Below are 20,263 nucleotides of genomic sequence, written 5' to 3'. Positions count from 1 at the left end.
TGCAATTCCTTTGTGCTATCAAACATAGAATCACACCCTTCCTATCTTAACCAATCTCATCAGTCTACAGGTAGCCACTAGGCTGTAACAACCCTCCCTAGACCAACCCCTACACTGACAGGTTACCTTCAGGTTCTTATTGTGCCACTGCTGAAAGTACTTCACTTCTCGTCGGCACTACAGTAAATAACGCATAGATGATCGTTGATCGCTGGTAAGAAGAAAACTTGGTGAAGTCGAAAGGCAGTACTGGCACATGGATGTTACACAAGAGTACTACACGAGGAAGCATGGTTCTTAACCTTGTCAACCTTGTGGGTGGATTTCAAGCATTCGTCCTTTAGTTTGTTATACACATGAGGGGGGGCCTCCTATATCTCCCAACTGCGAATGAACCACAGCAGGTAGGAATCCATTACAACTCCTCCGTGAACCGACTTTCCACGGGTGCTGGTCCAGGAGCTCCTTCCTGTTCACCGCTCCGGCTAGCTGCAGTGATCGACGCCTGCTCGTTTGGTTGGTTCGTCATAGTGCGGGCACCGCTATTTAAACGACCGTCGTTCTTGTCGCTATTCGCGAGAGGGTGGCCATCTCTGGCGGGGTTAACACTGCGTCCTTCCGGAGCCTTATCCAGTTGACGCTGTGATGGCTGTCTCGAGACGTATCCACTATGGTCCTTCTTAGTAGACGAGTAATCAGAATACCATGGGAATGAATGCACAGAATGAACTCACCGCGTACCCGTTCGGTCCTCCAGGATGGGAATACGAAGGTGGTTCTTCATTAGTCTCAGCATCCTGGTACAGATCGTCTTCCCCCTCTTCGCCCTCATCTCCCGCATCCACGTCTACATCGCTCTCTTCGACGCTTGATCCTTCCTCTCCCTCTTCCTCGTCTTCTTCCTCACTGACGTACCCTGCGGAGCGTACAGCAGCCTCGACAGGCCCACCACGATCGATCTGTTCTGAAGCAACAAGATACCTGGCACACAACATCCTAATATCGTTCCACCATTCCATCATGTCTTCACGACTCCTTGCTCTGAACGCCCACGCATGCGCACCTTTCCCTAAACCCATGCCGCCCAGCACCGAACGACGTATGGAGCCCGAGTGGCTGAACCCCTCCCCATCTTTGCTTCCCTCGATATGGAACTTGTGCGATTTCGCCCGAGATGCGGAAGGTGGACCTAGCGTACATGCTGGCAAGAATAACGAAAACATGGGTGGATGCGTGCCGATGTGTGTCGGATCGGAGGTTGGATATTCATGCAAAAACCCCGCTGCTGTTAAGACATAAAATGATTCACGGTACGTCCTTGTGAACCTCTTCTTCCTCTCCAAATATCCAGCATGGACAGGTGATGCAGCCGGATCCTCTCGACCCGGATAGGTAATGGTACTGGGATTTCGAAGGGGAGTTTCAGGATCCAACAAGTGGTCCTCCCTCGCTGCAAAAGCAATCCATTCCCTGTCTGGGGCGAGAGATGCCATGTTCGTATCCAAAACTCCCCATGCAGTCCGACACGATCGTGTACGAACGATCACGCCATTCGGCAAAGGTGGCCCACGCAGACTGGATGGCGCGAACGATTCCCTCTTCAAAGTGAGCAGAGTTCTGCTGCATGATGATGATAGATTTCTGCAAGGCGTTCTCTTCGTGGATCTGTTTCTGAAGTTGGTGGGAAACGGACATGTTGATAACGTACCTGTGCATGCGCATGACGTCAAGGTGGATGTCAGTCGCTTGTTAATTGAGAGCGAGGGAGGAAACGCACGGATCGGATTTGGGAGTCACGTTCATAGGCGTATTCTTGAACACGCTGGTGGCCGTTGCGAGTTCGCCGATCATACGAGCGGACAGTTCACGCTCTTTGGCGACGCTTGTAGCGAGTTTACCCGTATCGTTCTGAATGTTCTGCAGATCTCCCATGTCAGACACGACGCTTGGATCTTTGGGCAAGATTACCTTGATATGAGCCTTGATCTCCGTACGGAGTTTCTGAAGGTGTTGCACGATGGAGCTGTCGACCGTCCGGGCAAGATTGGCGTGTTGGTCGGCGATGTGACGTGCCTTGTCTCGAACAGTATAGAACACGTCCTGGCCATGTTGTCATTAGTTTGGGTGGTGGCCGGGAGAAAACGAAGGACGAAGAGAAGGGAAATCACAAGCACACCTGCAACCCACCCTCTCCCAAAAACTGTGTTCCACTCTTGAAGGGTACCTGAACCACGGCACCTAACTTTGTGTACTCCCTGGCGACATTACTTTCAATATCCGCGACGCCCTCGAAATATGCAATCAGCTGCTTAACGATGGCCTTCCATGCGACGAATCTGTCGATGAGGATGTCAGAGGGTCGCAGGTCTGTTGGGGCGACGTTTTTCTTGACGAGCGACTGAGTGCGTGAACGTGGGCGGGACCGAGAGCGAGCTCGGGAGATAGTGGAAGTCCGCGTCGTGGAGTGCGTTCGATGTGAGGCTTTGGAGAAAGACGGTGCACGCGACACGGAGCGCTCTTCGTTGTTGAACATGCTGGACGTCAGGAGGAGGAGAGCAGTCGACGTCATAATTATTTATTATTACCGGATGAAAGGCGTGACACCTTGTTACACGCAGTGTCACATCACATTTTCTGTCTTCACTACTTACCTTGACCGACGACCAGGCGATGAACGCGGGACTACAGAACATCTTCATATCCCTTGGCGCCATGCAAGGTGTGTTTTTTTTTCTGTTTGAAGCGAGAGAACTGACCACCGTATTACATGAAGTGGCCAGAAGAATCCCGTTTGACGATCCTGTCGTACTAAATTATGTTCGACTGGGGTACATCGCCAGCCAACTCATCATTCTTGGAACATATTTCTACGTGTCGTACAAGGTGCGTTCTGTCCCTTGGGCCTGGGGCGGGGTTGGCGCTGACGTGGTTGTGTTCGCAGGTCAAGCAAAAGAACGACCAGACTGTTCTTAAATACGGTGCAGTACCTTTTTCTTCCCAAAAAGAACGTGTCCATTCTCATGAAGGGGTTATTTGCGACAGTCGACCAACCCAATCCGATGGTACGTCTCCTTTATGACAACAGTGCAAGTTGTGACATATTCCCGTCCTCTAGTCGCCCACCTCAGGCGGACTCGTCACCACGACTGTGCGAGACTATGATCTGAGCGAGACATCGAAACTTGTGCGTCCTCCTTGCATTGCTCACCTCATCACGAATTTGACGCCCCATACAGCTCCGCGGCGCCTACTTCGGCGTCGCCATGATGGCCTTCTTCCATTTCTATCTCAAATACACGCAACCTCTCTTCGTACAAGCCCTCATGGGCCTCAAGAATCTCTACGATGCCAAACCAGTGGCTATACATATTTTTGGGAGACCTGCTGACGGGGACCTGAAACGGCCATGGAAGGCTCAGACGATGCTTGGCTGTGAGTCGGTCCTTCATGTCCTGTCTTCCTGTTTAGTTGATCATCATTACAGCCGCTGCTGGCCCCCAGACGGACAGCGCATCTATCGCAGAGGCAGAGAAGGTCGGAACGAAAAAGGAGGACTGATAGGACTGGTCTCGTTTATACGTACGCCACAGAGTATATGTGCACATTCTCTTTTTGATTATAGAGTCGATGTGACCAACATTCCTGCTTGTATGCCCGTAAACGTATATGTTAATGCGGATAGTATCGACCCCCCAACCAGTACATGCTTAATGTAGATCGTATCCGACGAGACTCCTCCGCCCCAAAATCTCACCGATCTGACAGGGCGGCGACATGAGCCACCTTCGCCTGCGGCAGCGAATGGCTAAAACGTACCTTGAATATCCCATATGCCTCCACCGCATACACGCCCACCCTTGCCCACTCTCCATTCGACAATATGGTACGCCAGTACGCGACGTCGCGCACGCGAGTCCAGACCGTGCTGTATGCGTCGAGAACGGTGGATAGCGACCGAGGAGGGGCGAGGTTTTCGGCGATGTAAATTTGTTTGAGGAGTTCGCGGGTGACGGACATGTTATAGAGTAGGGGTTGGCGGTAGGCTGAGGGGTTGTGGTTAGGAGGTGGTCACCGGACGAGGAGAGGAAACAGACATCCCAACGCGACACCAACGCGCTCCCCCACCGGAGTGAGAGTCTTTTTCGCGAACTCCAGCGCCTTGGTCAGTGTTTCCTGGGCCTTCTGCTGGCTGGATGTGCTGGCGAAGCGTGCCCTCGAGGGACGCAGTGAGCGTGCAAGGCGGAGCATCTTCTCTGCTGGTGACGTGGGGGGAAGGTGAGGAAAAATGAAAGACTGCGGGAATGTCCGGATGCGACGCTTGTAATCATCATTACACTAGGATTAGCATTTCGGCCTTGTCTACATATCTACACTAGTATTGGAACGGTTCTTCCCACTGCCCCACCCACCATGTCCGCCAGCACCACTCAACCCGGCATCCTGACCTCCGCACGCTACGGGAAAGACAAGGTCCGCGTCTTCCGCATCGTACGCAACGGACCCATACACGATGTCGTGGAGTACAACGTCCAGGTACTCTTAGAGGGTGACATCGCAACCAGGTGCGTGCAGTCCATGTGCAGTGTTGACGATCAACTGTCATCCGCGAATGCAGCTACACGCAGGGCGATAATTCAGTGGTCGTCGCTACAGACTCCAGTGAGTATCGTTGTCGACAGCCTTGGCGTTAGCTGAACAACTCCCTCAGTGAAGAATATCACATATTGTACGTTAACACCACCCCATCATAACCCGGATCCCCCAAGCCCTCTAGCCCACATTCGCGCTTGCTTAATCAATTCTCTACCACACACATGTAGATCTCGCCAAAACATCTCCCCACATCCTCACACCCGAGCACTTCGCCCTCCATCTCGCTACACACGTTCTCGCCACATACGCCCACGTTCACAAAGCCTACGTTTCCATCGAGAAACTACGCTGGTCGCGAATCCCAGTGGGATTGGAAGGCCAGGAGGCCTTGCATCCACACTCGTTCGTCAGGGATGGCGAGGAGAAGAGGTTCGTGAATGCGGAGGTGCGTACACTGGCGGTCTTTTGATCGTTACCACGGTTCTGTTTCACAGCAAGGTGACATGCTAGGCCCCCACATCTCAGTTTTTTTTTTTTTTTTTCTTCTTCTTTTTTCTCTGTAAAGTCCCTTGTTGGGGTAGATTGTCCCCTCCTGCTTGGCCCTGAGGCCCCGTTACCCCGTGCATCTCCGCCCTCTGCAAATAGTCTTGCACAGGTCTGGTGGCCTGTGCTGATCCGTTCCGTTCCCATCAGCAGCGTTTTGGTTGTCCGGGACTAACGAGTGAAGACATCTCAGCGTTAGGTCTCCCTTTTGATTTCCCCCAGCAGAGTGGAGCTTGCTATTAGCACGTTCGGTGGAGCTCACATGACTTGGATCGGGCCATTTTTTCCAGCTCCGATAAATCCTTGCCTTCTCGCGCTATTTCTCCGTTCCCTGCCGAGCCTGTGTGGGTCTAGGTCCCTTGCGGGGGTCTCTTACTCCGCACTCAAAGATTTTGGGGGTGGGATATATAAAGTGGCGAAGTTATGATAAAGGGCTGTTGCTGGACCCATTTCTTTTCAGACCCTTCATCTGCCTCGTTTTTCGATGTTGCCGCCCTTCCCCTTGGCGCGATGCAACTGATTTTGTCGCTTTCGCGGTATAGGTAGACAAGAAATCGGACGGGTCGCTCGAGGGCAAAGTTACAGCTGGTCTTACGGATCTATTGGGTGCGCCTTTTCTTTCCTTTGTACCTTACCCCTCGCTTATTGTACCGATCCATCATGAATGTCGATATTGCCTCGCCTTTCAACTCACATCCACTCCCACACTAATATATACAACATACGCCCTAACACCGTACAGTTCTCAAATCCACCGGCTCCGCGTTCACAGGCTTCATCCAGGACACATACACCACCCTCACCGAAGTCTCCGACCGCATCCTGTCTACTTCGGTCGATCTTTCCTACACCTACAAACACCCCATCCCGATCGCTTTCCCCACCGACGAGAGGCGCTTGGCGTTCGACACACCCGGGGAAGTCAGACATGCTGATGAAATAGCAAGGAGGACAAGGAAGGCGACGCTGGACTTGTTCGCTCTCGACGAGAGCGAAAGCGTGCAGGTGAGTCTGGAGTTTAGGTCGGTAGTGGTCGGATTTCTCCTTTTTTTCTGCGCCAATTCTCATGATTACATCTGGACTGACCACGGATGACGCTACTACGGCACTGTCCTCCCGGCCTCAATCCCCTTCTTGACGCTCTCGATCTCCATGGGCGTATCAACCAATTGCCACATCGTACAGGCAACCCTCTTTAAGATGGCTCAACAGGTCATCGCAGATAACGATGACGTGGAAACGGCAACGTATACTTTACCCAACAAGCATTATATCCCCGTGGATATGAGGTATATCGGAGTCGATAACTTGACGCCGTGAGTGGGTTCCCCGTTTTCCTTGCCTCTTTTTTTTTCGTTATTCGCTTCCTATTTGGTGTTGGGATACTGGACGATACCGTACCGTCATGAGGGCGGCAAAAGTCATAGACACGCACGTGCAAGAATCACTTCGTTGACCACGTCATTGCCTTGAGGGATGACGTTGGCCCATGCCTTCCGTTTACGGAAGATGTTGGCTCACGTTATCTATGAGCGGGGATAAGGATCAGGGCGGCTTGCGTGCTATGGGCGTCACTGACACAGGGCACACTACGCACGGACGAGACGAGGCTGTCGCTAGCAGATGCCCAGGTTAGGCCGTGAATAGCGTTGTCGCCGATGCGTTGCACTACCTCGGTCCGTCCGCGCCAGCCATCACAGCAGGTGAGGATGCGATGAATCGAATGGTGCGGTATGCGAGATTCAGTAGAACCCGAATTCAGGGCCGGATACCCCGCATATAGCCTTATGACATGGTGTCTGCGGTCGCCTTGCATATGTCCTTTCCCCTCCCTACCTCCCTGTCCCGTTTAGGGCCAGAAAATGATTGGGGTACACAGTGATCGAAATCCTATCGAAAACGTCCGTGTCTGCTGGTGTCCTGCTGCTTGTTCTACCGCCGGATGGTTTTTCCTTCCGGTATTCCCCTTTGCGTTTGGCCAACATTTCGCTACCCGATATAGGCATGGGGTTAGCTGAATGCACCGCCGAATACGACAGCTGTAGAATGCAGTGCAACGCGTGGGATTCGCGATGGGATGGGAAAGACAACACAATGAACGGACTTGCTTGGCTTCTTCTCGTTCTATGAAGGCGCTCATTCGTTCATTCATGGTGGAAAGGCTGTGAGATGGGGTTGCTGCGCACGTGTAATTCTCTTGCCGGGAGATGGTTGCATGTTGCGTCAAGGGTGCATCAGCGGCTCCGATCGGTCGCTGCATCCCCCTACTTACGATCGAATGGGGGTTCAAAGTTGGGATGGAAAGCCGATTTACTATGCCTGTGAAAGGGTGGGAATGGTCGTAATGAGGAGGTCCGGGTGCGCTGGACAACGGGGGTACACGAGACGAAACAATGCTTCGTGTCGGTTATGTACCGCCCGAGCTACCAAGTGAAGGTTGACACCCCGTTTTGCATCAGGTATCCCATGCGAAGTCAGGCCACATATCGGGATATCGGGCGGACAAGATAGCGTTCTGGAGAGGTTTCTTGTCATTTATTTTCCGCAGGGTTTCACTACCCCTTTTGACACTAAGCACGAGCGCTGTTTGCTGCGTCCGCGCGCTTCTCGTTGACTTCTGTGGCGAGGTTAGGTACCAGGTGGACGGTCATGCTGACTGGGGACGTTTCTGGTCGTTTCTTCGTGACAGATCCAAGGCAGAAGTGTTCATGCCCGTGTCCGCGCCGAGGTAAGCGTGACATACACATTCAGGTTGAACTTTGGTGACTGACGTCAGACCGCGTGTTTGTTGTGCTGTTGCAGTGGCTTGATCTCCGCCACGATCTCGCGTAAATAGGAGTAAGCACATTGCGTCATTGCGTTGAGTGTGCATTGTCTTGACGACGTTGGTAAAGCTTCTCAATGTCTTATTTTGATCTCTGACACTGTTTTGTGTGTGTGGTTTTGGTAACATTTCGGAGAAGGTTGAGTGCGTGGAGGGGTCGGTGTCTCGTGTTTTGTTGAGAAACTATGCAACCGTAGGTGGGGGCACCAAATAAAATCGGTAGAAAGATAACGTGTCAGTAGCAGTATGACATCATGCGGGAACATCCGATTTGGATCTGAGATCTGGGGTCTTGCTTGCGATGACGGAGGTTGGATTTTGATAAATATAATTACACGGTGTTGTCATACTATAGCATCCGTTCGTGAGGTCCTCATCACATCGACTCTGCAACTTCTACTCGTCCTCTTCACTTCTACAGTTCCAAGAAGAAAAGGAGTGCATAAGTATACCATGGGTGGTGATCATAAGTGCCCTGTGTGTCAGGCGACGTTCACCCGTCCTCAACATGTAGCAAGACACATGCGCTCGCGTACGTTCCTTTTTTCTCCATGGATCTCAGAGTTGGTGTTCCACCGGCTCCACTTGGTCGGGGTCGTCGTAACGACCAGTCGGTGGTGTTGGTGCACAAACTCCCCTCCGTGCCTCTCATTTCTGTCCTACTTGCTTTGCTTGCTGACGCTGCCCCAACTACAGACACTGGTGATCGGCCGTACAAGTGCCAACATTGCGGAGACCAATTCGCTCGAAGGTACGCTTTCTATCAGTATTGCTCGGTAGTTTTCGGTCCACCAGTATTCTGACGCCTACAATTCTTTCCGTTCTACCACACAGTGATCTACTCTCGCGTCACATTAACAAGTGTCATGCGAACGAGAAAGCCCCTCCAAACACCGCTGGTGGTAAACGGAAAGGCTCCGCTGCGGCTTCGAGGGCAACGACGTCCAAGCAAGCTTGTGACCAGTGCGTTCAACTGAGTTTACCTTGTGATGGGTCCAATCCTTGTTGTACGTATCCCGTTTCCCTCCTTGGTCCGGCCTGGCTTGGCGTTTTATATTATTGTCATCATTGTTACTGCGGATGCAAGAGAGCTAAATGTACACATTTTTTTCGGTTTCCGCAGCAAAATGCGTCTCCCGCAAGTGTCGATGCACATATGTCAAGTTTCATCGTCAGACAGCCCCCATTGGCCCAGGGCACCAGCCTCCCCGGTCGGTGGCGCCCTCCGCTTCTTCGCCAGTTATAGGCAGTACCCATCCACACTTGGATGACTTGATCTTGGGACCACCACCACCTAGCGTACCCAGCATGGCGACGAGCGTTTCGGACTCGTTGCTTAGTACCCAGTTTTCGTTTAACCCAGCATATCCACCAGCCTCGACGGTTGACCTTTCTTCTATACCTGTTTCGGTGGCGTCATTGGACGTTATGACGGACAAATTTCGTTCCCACACCGATTTATTGCGGCGAGGCGGAGGGTCCTCGTCGTCATCGTCTACTTCCGTTCTCCCCGCATCGACCACTGGAGCTAATGTTTTCTCCGGCATTTATGCGAGCCAATCGCAACCGGGTTGGTACTCATGGGGGGATCCTGCATCGGGCTCGGCGAGTTTGTTTGATGCAAGTCGATTCCTTCCTCCATTGGACGATAAGGACTTCCCGACTGGTGTAACTCGCGCTCAGATTCCTTCGGCTGTCTCAGAGGTGTTTGACCCTGACTTTTATAATCCCAATGGCCTCGGATCGGGGTATCGCGCCCGACGTGCATCGCTCGATTTCAGCGATAGCAGTAGCGCTCCCTCTCAATCTGTCCCCTCCAGTGCAACGTCGAAGTAGCGTCCACCTCCCACTCCCAGGTCCAGGGGAGCTCTTCGACAACACTTCGGACGATGTAGAATGTCAAAGGCGAGAAATGTTGGTGGATTCGCAGCGTCGAGATGTTCCCTGTTCGCAACCGTCAAGCTATCCGACTTCAGAACAGCCACGTCCTACTTCAGAAGGTGGATTTTCTTCCGCGTTTGGTCTCATGTCGATCGAAGATCAGAATGCCCTTGCTCAACTTCAGTCAGATGGTGTTCCATTTTTTTCCAATGTCGGCGTAGGCGGCGTCGTTCCGCACTCCCCAAATGCGACCCCAATGCCTGCACGACAAGCGTCGCATCCGCAGCAACCGGGTCACCAACCTTTCAGAGACCGCGGGATGTCCCTTTCGGCTCTGCATACTCCGGGCGAGATGCGAGAGTTTTGGAAGGCGTATGTTCGCACGCCGCTTAGCGGACCAGCAGGAGATGATGCCGCACCAAATACGAACACCTCACAATCACAGCAGACTCAGATGCCCATGTCGCCATCCAGCCAACGGCGGCGCTTACGCGTATCGTCCTTACCCAGTGTAACGCCCACTGTTGAAAGGGGGCACCCGCTGATGAATGGATATGGTGGGGGACACGGGGAAGGGTCGCGAGGCAGTTTGCATGGAAACTCGGATGACCTGCGGAGTTATGAGGCTGCCGTGAATGCTCGTTCTGCTTTTATGAACCTGAATCTCGTTCCGCGACGCCGCGGAACACGCCCTGGGGCGAGCACGAGTCCTGTACCGCCATCTGCGTCTGCAGAAAATCAGTCTACGACGGATATGACCGCTCTAAGTCGACCTTCATCTTCTTCCTCGGTATCGTCACTTGCGCATGCGTTTGGTCCACATCAGTCCTTTGTGAAACCCCCACCGTTATCCAATGCATCGATTTCACTTCCTGTGCCTTCCGTACATGGTCACGGACTTGACAGCGGATCATTTGGGAACTCGCCGCGCGAACTGCCATCCCGAGAGTCGAGCGTAGCATCCGATGGGACTGGGAGTTCGGAGGGAGAGGTGTTTCGGCCGTCGTTTAAGCGCTTGGCATCGCAGACACTTGGCCCCGCCAACTCAAAGCGCGCACTTGTGGAGAGGGGTGCAGGGGGTAGTGGTGAAACGATCGCGGTTGCAGTCGCTGATGGAGGTAGGCTTAACGCAGGTGGCAACGCGAGTAGGGAGCCACTGGGCACTGGAAATGCCCCTTTGCGGCCTATGGCTGCGCTACCAGATCGAGCACGACGTACGAGCGAAGCAGGCCTGGCGTGATCCGGGCCTAGCAACAAATTGACTCTGGACTTGGTGATGCGGCAGGATTGAAAGGAAAACGTTGATACTCGAGTCATACTTTTTTTTCTTCCTTTGTTTAGTTACCCGGACGACATTGAAAATAGTCGGGCAAGCACTTACGACGTGTAGTCCTTTTCATGCTAGCTTACACCTTTGCTTTTACCCTAATAGCACTTGGATTAACGCTGGCGGATCTCCGAATTTCCACGAAAGGATCTCGTGCTCCATGTGCATCTCTCTGGAGTCTGCTATGGCACACATTCTTTCACCGATTTTTTTGGGGGTTCTCCAGGCATGACGCCAAATATTTACTAACTAATTGGTGGATCGATTGGGGTTTTCGAACTCGGAGGTGACTATGATTGGCGGGCCCCTGAGCAAGGAGGAGAAGGCATTATTTTGTAATTCCTTGCTAACCAGTATCCTCCATTCCGTTTATTTACAGAAAACCTGTAAGTACTGTGAATCAGCAGTGGCTGGTCAGCGCTGTCAGCCCCTAGCAGGTGGGAAAAAACGAATGTGCGCACCGCACCCGGGTAAGTCCTTCCCCGGCAGTCCCTTAGTAAATGCACTGATTACTAACTCGAATCCGGCGAGACGTGAAACGCCTCATGCGCTAGGGAGGTCGGAATAACCGCGGATCGGAGACTAGATCGGGAACAGAGGGGCTGAGACACTAGTGTTCGCCTGGCGGTGGCAGAATTTACTATTGGCTGGCCGCGATTAATACTGATATGTTGGGTTCCGTGAGCTCGGGAAAAACAGAGAGCCTCCTGTCGATTCGGCGACCTGTGTTGTGAGTAGGTTTTCTCGCCCTTTGAGTTGTCTGTCTCAGTCACTGCTGCAATTTACTGGTGACGGGACGCTGAAACTTGTCAAGAAAGCCAAGGCATGCCAAGTACTGCGGAGCGTGTTGTTCGTCTTATACGAGTACGTTATTCCAGCGTGATTATTTTTGGCCTACAGTCTGTTATGGTTGCAGTCCTCATACTTTTGCTCATCTCTTTATTATTCTCCTCTCTAGAGCACCATTGCCTCTATGGCTCCTCCATGTCGCTCGTTTGCAACGTCGCCCGCTTCCGGACACTCTTTTCTTCGTTACTTTTCTTTGTTTTTATTGGTGTTGTTCATCCTGTCGTCGTGTGCACGCTCAGCATCGCTATCACCCGTGGACGTCGTCATTCCTCAGGATGCAACCTCCCAATCGCCCTTCACAGTGGTCCAAGATAATTTTCTGGGGATATCCTTCGAACTGAATTCATTCGATACCTTATGTACGGTTCGTTCCTCCTTTATGCCATAATTAGGAAACTCATCATAGCTTCTTTTGCCTGCGAACATACTTCAAACGTCCACGATCGACTTTTAAGGGGGAGAAACACCACTTACGATGCCCAACCCCATGCAGAATTACCTTGCCAATCTCCGCGCACGCATCCAGTCACCCCTTCGCATTCGTGTGGGCGGCAACAGTATGGACAGTTCCACTTTCGTTCCTGACCAGAGTCAAATGATCATTCTCACCGATCCAAACGCATACTTTAACGACGTACCTGTCGACTTCGGTCCCACGTTCTTCGATGTGCTCAATTCTATGGCAGATGTCGTCGGTGAGATGGACTTTATCATTACGCTGAGTATGCAGGATCCATCCAACGATACGGACGTGATTGAACTTGCAAGGGCTGCTGACGAGATGCTCGGGGCGAGACTTGATTCCATGCTTTTAGGAAACGTATGTGGCTAGATTCCACAGTGATTCGCGAATCATATACGTAACTGGCGCCGTTACGATGTACTTCTCGCTTTACAGGAACCTGATCTATACTCAGGACATGGGACAAGGACAAACTACACGATACAAGACTATGTGAGTGAAGACGTTTAGACTGAGCGCAGTCACTTTCATCATCCGGTTCAGATTCCAGAAATTGGAGAGGTTCTTCACGACCTAGAGAACTCTGTGTACGGCGACCTCATACCCAACCCTGTTATTGGCGGCCCTACTATATGTTGCAGTTGGTGAGTCATATGGCTGCTGCTCGTGCTATGAGCCCCATACGAATGTGATCCTATTCGGCAGGGACCTGTCTGATGTGCTCGATGCGGGATTGTCGCAGTATCCCTACAAGTACTACACGTTACAACACTACCCCACGAATATCTGTAACGGCGCGAACGCACAGAATACAAATATATCCTACTTTGTTTCGCACACGAACAGTGAGTTTGTTAGACGTTCTAGGCTACTAATTATGACATCATTATCGTTGCAGTTCCGTCATACGCTCAATGGCAAAGCACGGGAATCAATATGGCACACAATGCAAGCGTTCCAGTTCTTATGACTGAATATAACACTGTCTCGTGCGGCGGCTCGAGCGTTTCTGATACGGTAAGTACATTATGTACCAATGTCAGCCATTTTGCTTACCGTTCGCCCCTTTGTGTGACGCTGTGTGACGTTCCTTATCGCGTCATGCTGGTTGTGTAGTTCGCAGCATCGCTATGGGCCATCGATGCTGCGCTCAACTTCGCGGCGTCTGGTTTAAGTGGTGCCTTCCTCCACACCCGCGAGTACGGTGTCACATACAATCTCTTCGATCCTCCATCACCGACTGATTCCACTGCGTCGGGGTGGCGTACTGGCTCTCCTTACTACTCTGCTCTTTTCCTCTCGGAAACGTTTCCACCGAGCGGCGTTGCAGTCCTCGACATCAATCTCAACAACTCGATATACGATCCCGCAGCTACAGTCGCTGGTTATGCGCTCTATGGCCAGAACGGAACCAGGTGCGATCGGCTCGTCCTGATCAATTATGGTAACGACGGAGGGAACGCGCGAAATTTTACGATCGGTTCAAGCATCGCAAATTCTGCAGGCGTACGGGTTCTCGAGGCGCCTACCATCTCTGAGACCACGAAGATTTCCTGGGCAGGACAGACCGTTGGTCCGAACGGCGAACTTGAGGGAACACAAACCACACAATATTATACGGACTGTGCGTATGGGTGTAACATCACTATCCCGGGGCCTGGTGCTGCTGTCATCGTGCTTGACGTCACTGCTAGCAACGCGTCTTTTTATGTTGGGAACTCGACCATCGCAGGGCCCGGATATCAGGGAAATAGCACGGAGGGATCTTCGTGTACCACCACCTCAGGTTCGGCACTGAAGAGCGTGGGTAGTTATGGGAAAGCATGGGGATGGGCGGCGGCTGGGATGGTGATGTTGGGAGCTTTGCAACCCGTGCTCTAACTGCTTGCGCTATTTCTTTTTTTTAAAAAAAGCAAAGCTTGGAACAATTGGAATAGATACTACCCCACAAACTGCATTTCCATCGATGGACTTGACATCCACCATAACAATGTAGGACCTCATTCGTTGCGGCTCGTTCGTTTTTTCTTGCCCTGATCATGTCAGGAAGTTATGATAGATAAGAGCGGAAAGAGGTGTATGGTGTAGATGTATAGGTATGCTATACATTACGCTAAAGCCGGAGCGAAATGTTACTAGAGGGGAACTGGAAAATGCAGTGTTGGAGTGAGGGTATTCAAGGCAAATGACGGGGGAAAGGCAATTATGGGTGTGGAGTACTGCGTGAGTGACAGGGAAACTAGTTGTTAGAGACGAAAGCAAGTGATGGATAGCGACAATGAGGAAGCAAAAGGATGTACGTAAGGATGCGTGTGTGGGTGATTGAAGATCGTCATAGTAAATGCCACAGGTATGGCTTGGAGCACGGGAGCAGGGGGATAAAGTGTATAGAAGGTTGAACGGGTCACTAGGACTAAAAGATTAGACTGATCCACATTCAAGAAGCATTCCTTGTGTGTGTCGGATAAGATTACAGTATGACCCGGTGTCTATCGAGGGCCGAGCGGAGAAAAACATGAAAATCAGAGCAGGCAACATGTCGAGTCACTGGGGAGGGCTTCGGCAATCATCTTCATCAAGCCATGCAAATCCACTACTGTGCCATCTCGACAAGTCACATATGCTTTTATACGGCCGTACTCGGTGGTACAAGCACTGCAGTGCGAGCGCCACAGCACCGAACCTTTAGATCGCCCGACCTTTACCCTTCGAACTCGCCGTAAAGCTCCAGCTCTGCGAAGACAGAACGGACGAGGATGAGGTAGTGGTGGTAGTGGAAGTGGAAGGAGGTAGCTCCGGAGACGAACGAAGGCGTGAGTGGACCCGGCTCCCGCCACGCGCAGGGCTGACGGACTGAGCCTGGTCCGCATAGCTCTGCACGGACTGAGCACTGATCAAGTGTCCAGGCTCGCACCCATATTCAAGCCCGGGGCCCAGTGAAGGCTGATGAATGGCCGGGAGGTTGGTTGTTTGTTGAGGCATGTGTCTAGGCGAAACACCAGAAACCGACAATGCATATTCATAGCCAGTTGGCGCAGGGACTGAAGAAGCTCTTCCACTACCCTGCCCATGAGCTTGACCAGACTGGAGTGCCGTTTGTACAAAGCACGACTGTCCGGACCATACCGGCTGGCTGTAAGAACTAAGATCAAGGTTTGCCGGCGTGGTTGTGTGCAAGTTTCGAGAAGAGGGTATGACGCTAGGGTACGGGGTCCCTGCACTATTTGTCCTGCGAGATCCTGGCCTGGTACGACCTTCGCCTACGAGGTGTCCGCCGTCCCCTCGTAACTCCGGGTCAATGACAGTATTGTCAGTGGGAAAGCGGCTGCCCGACATGCCCTGCAATGACGCAGCAGAATGCTGAGACGGACAACCGAGAACAGGTTGTGGACGCATCTCAGGAAGGCTCCCATCCGTTTCGTCGTCAAGCTCGGAGGTATCTTCCTCGTCATCTTCCTCTGAGTGCGAGTGCGATGCCCTGGATGCCCTGCTGCGTCGCTTGCGGGCACGTTTGTAGCCCTCTCCGCCAGATACATCAAGCTGCCAGTAACTTCCCTTCCCAGGGTCGGTAATGGGCCGTGGAACAGGGCGAAACACCTTGTTGAGCGATAGGTTATGACGGATCGAATTCTGCATTTTCCATCAGGAAATTCACGTGGTTAATTTTAATTTTAATTAAAAAACATACTTTCCATGCCCGCTCATTGTGACGCTCACGGAACCAAGTGAAGCGTTTTTCGAGTTCGCTGTAGATCTCCTGAAGGGTCAACTGCTTGTTGGGACTGCCGTAAATCGCAAGCTTAATGAGCATCGGATAGGGTTGATTAGGCTTCTCGCCGGGGGGGGGATCGGAAAGAGACCATAGGTTGACGGGCTCATGAGGTTGTATACCAAGTTGTTGACGCAGGTAAGGGCCTGCGTCTGGGAAGAGAGATCTTCCAGTATGACTGGTTGTGGCGGGGGGGGAAACCGAAAAGGTTGGTGCGCTCCCTTGGTGATGTGGGGTGGACGTTGAAGGGTCAGAGTTGGGAGATGGCAGGTAGCCCATTTGGGACGATGGACGCTTGTGTGGGGGGAGCTGGTCAAATGTTTCTGGCGCAAGAATGTTGCTCAGGGGATACCCTGGAAAAGTAACGTGGCAGCAGTGTGTACCAGGGGTGTTGGGCAAGTGATCGCCGTAATTGACGGTCTCTAGACCAACGCGATGCCGACCCTGATATGCAGAGTAGTGACAATACGGCTGCCTCTGAGAAGCGGAACGGGGCAAGGGGACTTGATGTTGGGTATATTCTACGGGAGATTGCGAATGGGATAGACCGCAGTAACCTTTTTGAGTAATCCTGTGTCCAGATGAGGAGGATGCAGTTGAACCCGCACTGTGGTTGCTTTCGACTAAGAGCTGTGACTCAGAGGGACCAGGCTTGTTGCCGCCGTATAAGTGCTGTTGGTGTGGCGTACATCCGTTGATCAGCGCCGCGAGCTGCCACTAAGTGAAACAAGGCAAAAACAACTCACGGATTGCAATGGGTCCTGGTACACAAGTGGGTCATACGAGTGTGTGGCGTGTGGCCCAGGGTAGGTGTAAGCTTGTGGCGTCACCGATTGGTGATGACGGGGAGGTATGTACGGTGTATCCTTGGGCAGGTGGGGTTTTCTGTTGCTGGGTGTCGGGTTTGGATGATGACCGATGTGCCCAACCCCTGTATAATGTGCGGAGGGGTTGGTGTGCGCCTGCCCACCGATGTGGGCGATACCGGAGATAGACTCGCTGCTATCGGAGCGGGAGTGGAAGCTTGAACTGTCTCGTTGGATTGATAAATAGCCTATATCAGGGGACAAGGTAGCACGCCAGCTGCTGACGGGATTTCCAGAGCCGCGACCCATGGAATACTACCTGTGGCAGCCATTGTCATATTGGAAAAAATGGTGGACCCACAGTGCCAAACATCAGGAAAACAGCATGCCGCAAGGTATGATGTTCGTGTCGCGCTACGTCTCGCGCCGAACATCATTACAGTATTAATATTATATAAGTCCGTTCCCGTGAAGTGTGGCAGTGAAAATCAGTCTCGGCGCGGACCGGTGGAGCGTCACGCGCGGAACTGCGAGTTGCGACTGATGCGGTTCAGTAGATGGTTCACGCATGTCTTCAAGCACGAAGTAAACGAAAATTGACAAGTAACGAGAAATTCAAATATTAACCTGCAAGGATAAAGGATCTCGCCATCCAGAATTCATCACCGATAATATCACAATGTAATACTTCCGTTCTCGTCCTGGCTCTTTTCTTCTTCTCTTCCGTGGATCTCTCAAAGGGTATCTGCAGGGCAACTGTCTGTCCGGCACTGTGTTCCGAGGTAATCTCCGGCGCTTCCTGAGGCTATAACCAGCGTGAACGATACTCGTGTTGGGTCGTAAAGAAGTGCACGCACCACTCGTACAAGGACGCTCCCTTTCTTGTACCTAGGTGAGATGTCATTGTAGTTGATGTTAAATTGTTGAAAAAGTATTTCCTGTTTCATAGCAGACACGGTACCCTAATAACCAATCAGTACCATCAACGAGTGATCCGACGTTTACATTTACCCTGAGCGTGGCATGTGCTTCAGAAGTCGTCTTTCCTCCTTGTTTCACAAGTGCCCAAAACGCGGTGTTATATAGATTATTGATGTGTGCTGGGCGCTGCCGGAGCAGCCCAAGTGAGAGGCGAAGAGACAAAGAGGATGATAAGGAATTGCTTACTGTCGGCTTGTCGCCAAGAAAAGTAGTCGCGCACAGACCGTTCGTCTGGATACAGAACGATGCGACCGTCGAACGAGGGTGGGTATCGCATTGATGTGTCGGGGAAATATTTCGACCAGTGGAATACATAGCAAGAAGTAAAATAGGATGTGAGGGTCGTAAGTATTTTTGCTTGCCGCCGATTGTACAGGTTCGTGGATCTTCGGAGTAGAAAGCTGAGACTCGCACGTCTTTGGCTGTGGTGGTTACACTGAGCAGGACATGGCTCACCTGAATTCGTCCGATTCACCGAAAGCAAGGACAATATCTTTGTATTCGGTCATGACGTCCATAGCTGCATGATCCATGAGTTTGAGAGCACGTTCGTCGTTGGGTTTTGTGAATCCGTGCTCCTCAGAGAACCTGTGCCAGTAAGATGTGAAACCCGGCTGATGGACCGTGACTTCTTACCTGTGGAACGAGTGTCCATCTAATCTGCAAATCAGAAAACATCCCGGTAACAATGGATCGGGGAGTTCATAGTTACGAACGTAGGCATACTTTGAGTTTGCCATGATGCTGTCGATCAAAAGCTGATATCAATAACTTCTGCGGCACGCCCCAGGTGATTTTCCCAATTTTGTACTTATGGGGCGTGGGAGAGGCCTGGCCGACTCTGACTAGGACTCTGCACCACACCCCGCACACGAGGCAACGACTGAACTCACAGCAACTGTGCATCCTCGCTTTCATAGTTTAGCCCACATAGCACCTTACTCTACTCTGTACAACCGACGCTTATTGCTCTATCAGCGATCTCACCATGAGCACAGGCACAGCCGCCCCAAACTCCCCCTACTCCTCCTACTTCAGGAGACGGCTGATTGGCCGTGCGTCGTCGCCACCTACATGGGCTTGCTACGAGCAGATCCCATATGACGACGAGGAGGACGAGGACGATGATTATACTGATAGTCAGTCCGAGGATAACTCGTGCTCGGAGGACGGCGAGGATTACGGGCGTCCTTCCAGTAATGACCCAGACGGCGACCGTATCGAGAGGCAGGATGATACACAGAATATGGAGATCGACCATAATGCTTGCGACGGTGACGACAAATGCAACAACGAGAAGACGGGTTCACCTCCACCGCTGCAATCCCTGCCCAAGAAGGACCTCAAGGGGAAGCAGCGTGCCGTCGATCCGGAACCGGAGCCGACGAAGAGGCGGCACCGCAGAAAGGAACGCCGTCCGACACATACCCTCCGCCCTATCTTGACGATTCAAAGGAGTCAGGGATTTGTGTGGAATCAGGTTCGATATATTGATTCACCGCATTCGACTGTCTCACACTGAATCGTGGCGAATTTACTTGTGTCTCCCTTAGGATTTGTTCGTTCCACCCTATATCAAGGATCGATGTTCGTGCCCCCTCAGTTGTTTTGAATGTTTCGGCTGACAGATATGATGGCCTGTTTTAATCACTGGTGTTGTTAATAGACGTGGCGTCGACCTCACCTCCAGGCTCAAAAGGCTTTATCTCTAATTCGTGGTCGAAGACGTCCTCCATGACGGATTACGAAGTGGAAGTAGTCGAAATCCGTGTCAGGGACGATGAGCTTTACGATATCATCCCTACCTAAATTCCCTCTCGTTTCTTCTCTTTGCTCTTCCCCACTTTTATTCTCTCTCTCTCTCTCTCTCACTGCATCCTTTGAACTGGAAAGTGTACGTTTTCGCTCTCCATCGGTTTTCGAATGTCCGGCACGATATAGCATTTCAACCATCCACTTGGTTGCTTTTTCCCGTTTTCATCCCGCTTTTTTGCGTTATTTGTCCCTTCCTAGTTCTGTTTCCTCATCAGCTTTCGGGGAAACCGAGCGAGGTATTGTTGTTTCACTACTACTGTCCATAAGGCTAAGTTGGATAGACGGCATGATGTACACTGAATCGCATCCTATACATCCTTTACGAATACACTTCTACCCTCTATTTCCTATATGAGCTCCCGCAACCGTCTTCTCGACTGTCATCCATCAGCCACGTCTTTCGGTAATACGG

General features: G+C 51.8%; 9 protein-coding genes across 9 annotated transcripts; 5 read left to right on the top strand and 4 right to left on the bottom strand.

Annotated features, from left to right (window-relative positions):
* Window positions 1–12: 12 nt before the first annotated feature.
* F5J12DRAFT_855427 (uncharacterized protein) lies at window positions 13–2,552 on the bottom strand. The gene is made up of 6 exons (XM_051746677.1): window positions 2,177–2,552; window positions 1,969–2,100; window positions 1,778–1,917; window positions 1,509–1,708; window positions 735–1,474; window positions 13–679 (listed from the first exon to the last, which is right to left on the bottom strand). Exons 1-6 carry the CDS (start codon window positions 2,531–2,533, stop codon window positions 416–418), a joined length of 1,833 nt encoding a protein of 610 aa, XP_051596466.1. The 5' UTR covers window positions 2,534–2,552; the 3' UTR covers window positions 13–415.
* Window positions 2,553–2,670: 118 nt separating this feature from the next.
* Window positions 2,671–3,558, top strand: F5J12DRAFT_907166 (inorganic phosphate transporter; the record flags this gene model as incomplete). Its single annotated transcript, XM_051748886.1, has 7 exons — window positions 2,671–2,719; window positions 2,774–2,883; window positions 2,942–2,978; window positions 3,043–3,062; window positions 3,116–3,184; window positions 3,237–3,432; window positions 3,485–3,558. The coding sequence occupies 7 exons, from the start codon at window positions 2,671–2,673 to the stop codon at window positions 3,556–3,558; spliced, it is 555 nt and encodes a 184-aa protein (XP_051596465.1).
* Window positions 3,559–3,612: 54 nt separating this feature from the next.
* F5J12DRAFT_369786 (mitochondrial ATP synthase g subunit-domain-containing protein) lies at window positions 3,613–4,668 on the bottom strand. Its single transcript, XM_051739079.1, has 3 exons — window positions 4,095–4,668; window positions 3,817–4,043; window positions 3,613–3,758 (listed from the first exon to the last, which is right to left on the bottom strand). The coding sequence occupies exons 1-3, from the start codon at window positions 4,246–4,248 to the stop codon at window positions 3,708–3,710; spliced, it is 432 nt and encodes a 143-aa protein (XP_051596464.1). The 5' UTR covers window positions 4,249–4,668; the 3' UTR covers window positions 3,613–3,707.
* F5J12DRAFT_725921 (uricase) lies at window positions 4,411–7,972 on the top strand (the record flags this gene model as incomplete). The annotated part of the gene is made up of 9 exons (XM_051741681.1): window positions 4,411–4,562; window positions 4,616–4,659; window positions 4,709–4,726; window positions 4,821–5,053; window positions 5,688–5,742; window positions 5,879–6,141; window positions 6,322–6,452; window positions 7,826–7,864; window positions 7,939–7,972. The coding sequence occupies 9 exons, from the start codon at window positions 4,411–4,413 to the stop codon at window positions 7,970–7,972; spliced, it is 969 nt and encodes a 322-aa protein (XP_051596463.1).
* A 353-nt stretch (window positions 7,973–8,325) lies between these two features.
* On the top strand, window positions 8,326–11,493 carry F5J12DRAFT_855401 (uncharacterized protein). Its single transcript, XM_051746676.1, has 6 exons — window positions 8,326–8,492; window positions 8,657–8,711; window positions 8,795–8,967; window positions 9,084–9,749; window positions 9,781–9,960; window positions 10,030–11,493. Exons 1-6 carry the CDS (start codon window positions 8,414–8,416, stop codon window positions 11,079–11,081), a joined length of 2,205 nt encoding a protein of 734 aa, XP_051596462.1. The 5' UTR covers window positions 8,326–8,413; the 3' UTR covers window positions 11,082–11,493.
* Window positions 11,494–12,141: 648 nt separating this feature from the next.
* On the top strand, window positions 12,142–14,361 carry F5J12DRAFT_907163 (uncharacterized protein; the record flags this gene model as incomplete). The annotated part of the gene is made up of 7 exons (XM_051748885.1): window positions 12,142–12,376; window positions 12,473–12,837; window positions 12,916–12,972; window positions 13,024–13,124; window positions 13,186–13,325; window positions 13,379–13,497; window positions 13,597–14,361. 7 exons carry the CDS (start codon window positions 12,142–12,144, stop codon window positions 14,359–14,361), a joined length of 1,782 nt encoding a protein of 593 aa, XP_051596461.1.
* Window positions 14,362–15,975: 1,614 nt separating this feature from the next.
* On the bottom strand, window positions 15,976–16,390 carry F5J12DRAFT_702117 (uncharacterized protein; the record flags this gene model as incomplete). The annotated part of the gene is made up of 2 exons (XM_051740517.1): window positions 15,976–16,110; window positions 16,169–16,390. Coding segments are annotated over 2 exons (357 nt in total), but the record flags the coding sequence as incomplete, so codon positions are not given.
* A 1,287-nt stretch (window positions 16,391–17,677) lies between these two features.
* Window positions 17,678–18,776, bottom strand: F5J12DRAFT_907162 (Thg1 C terminal domain-containing protein; the record flags this gene model as incomplete). Its single annotated transcript, XM_051748884.1, has 6 exons — window positions 17,678–17,860; window positions 17,913–18,017; window positions 18,067–18,155; window positions 18,223–18,437; window positions 18,493–18,624; window positions 18,673–18,776. 6 exons carry the CDS (start codon window positions 18,774–18,776, stop codon window positions 17,678–17,680), a joined length of 828 nt encoding a protein of 275 aa, XP_051596459.1.
* Window positions 18,777–18,889: 113 nt separating this feature from the next.
* Window positions 18,890–20,208, top strand: F5J12DRAFT_369316 (uncharacterized protein). The gene is made up of 4 exons (XM_051739078.1): window positions 18,890–18,955; window positions 19,015–19,516; window positions 19,590–19,623; window positions 19,703–20,208. The coding sequence occupies exons 2-4, from the start codon at window positions 19,025–19,027 to the stop codon at window positions 19,843–19,845; spliced, it is 669 nt and encodes a 222-aa protein (XP_051596458.1). The 5' UTR covers window positions 18,890–18,955; window positions 19,015–19,024; the 3' UTR covers window positions 19,846–20,208.
* The last annotated feature ends 55 nt before the right edge of the window (window positions 20,209–20,263 follow it).

Source organism: Pisolithus orientalis, assembly GCF_024613125.1.
Source record: "Pisolithus orientalis strain OTSU chromosome Unknown F5J12scaffold_39, whole genome shotgun sequence".
In the NCBI taxonomy this organism is placed as follows: Eukaryota; Fungi; Basidiomycota; class Agaricomycetes; order Boletales; family Pisolithaceae; genus Pisolithus; species Pisolithus orientalis.
Note: the sequence above shows the minus strand (reverse complement) of the source record. Positions and strands in the feature narration are given on the sequence as shown.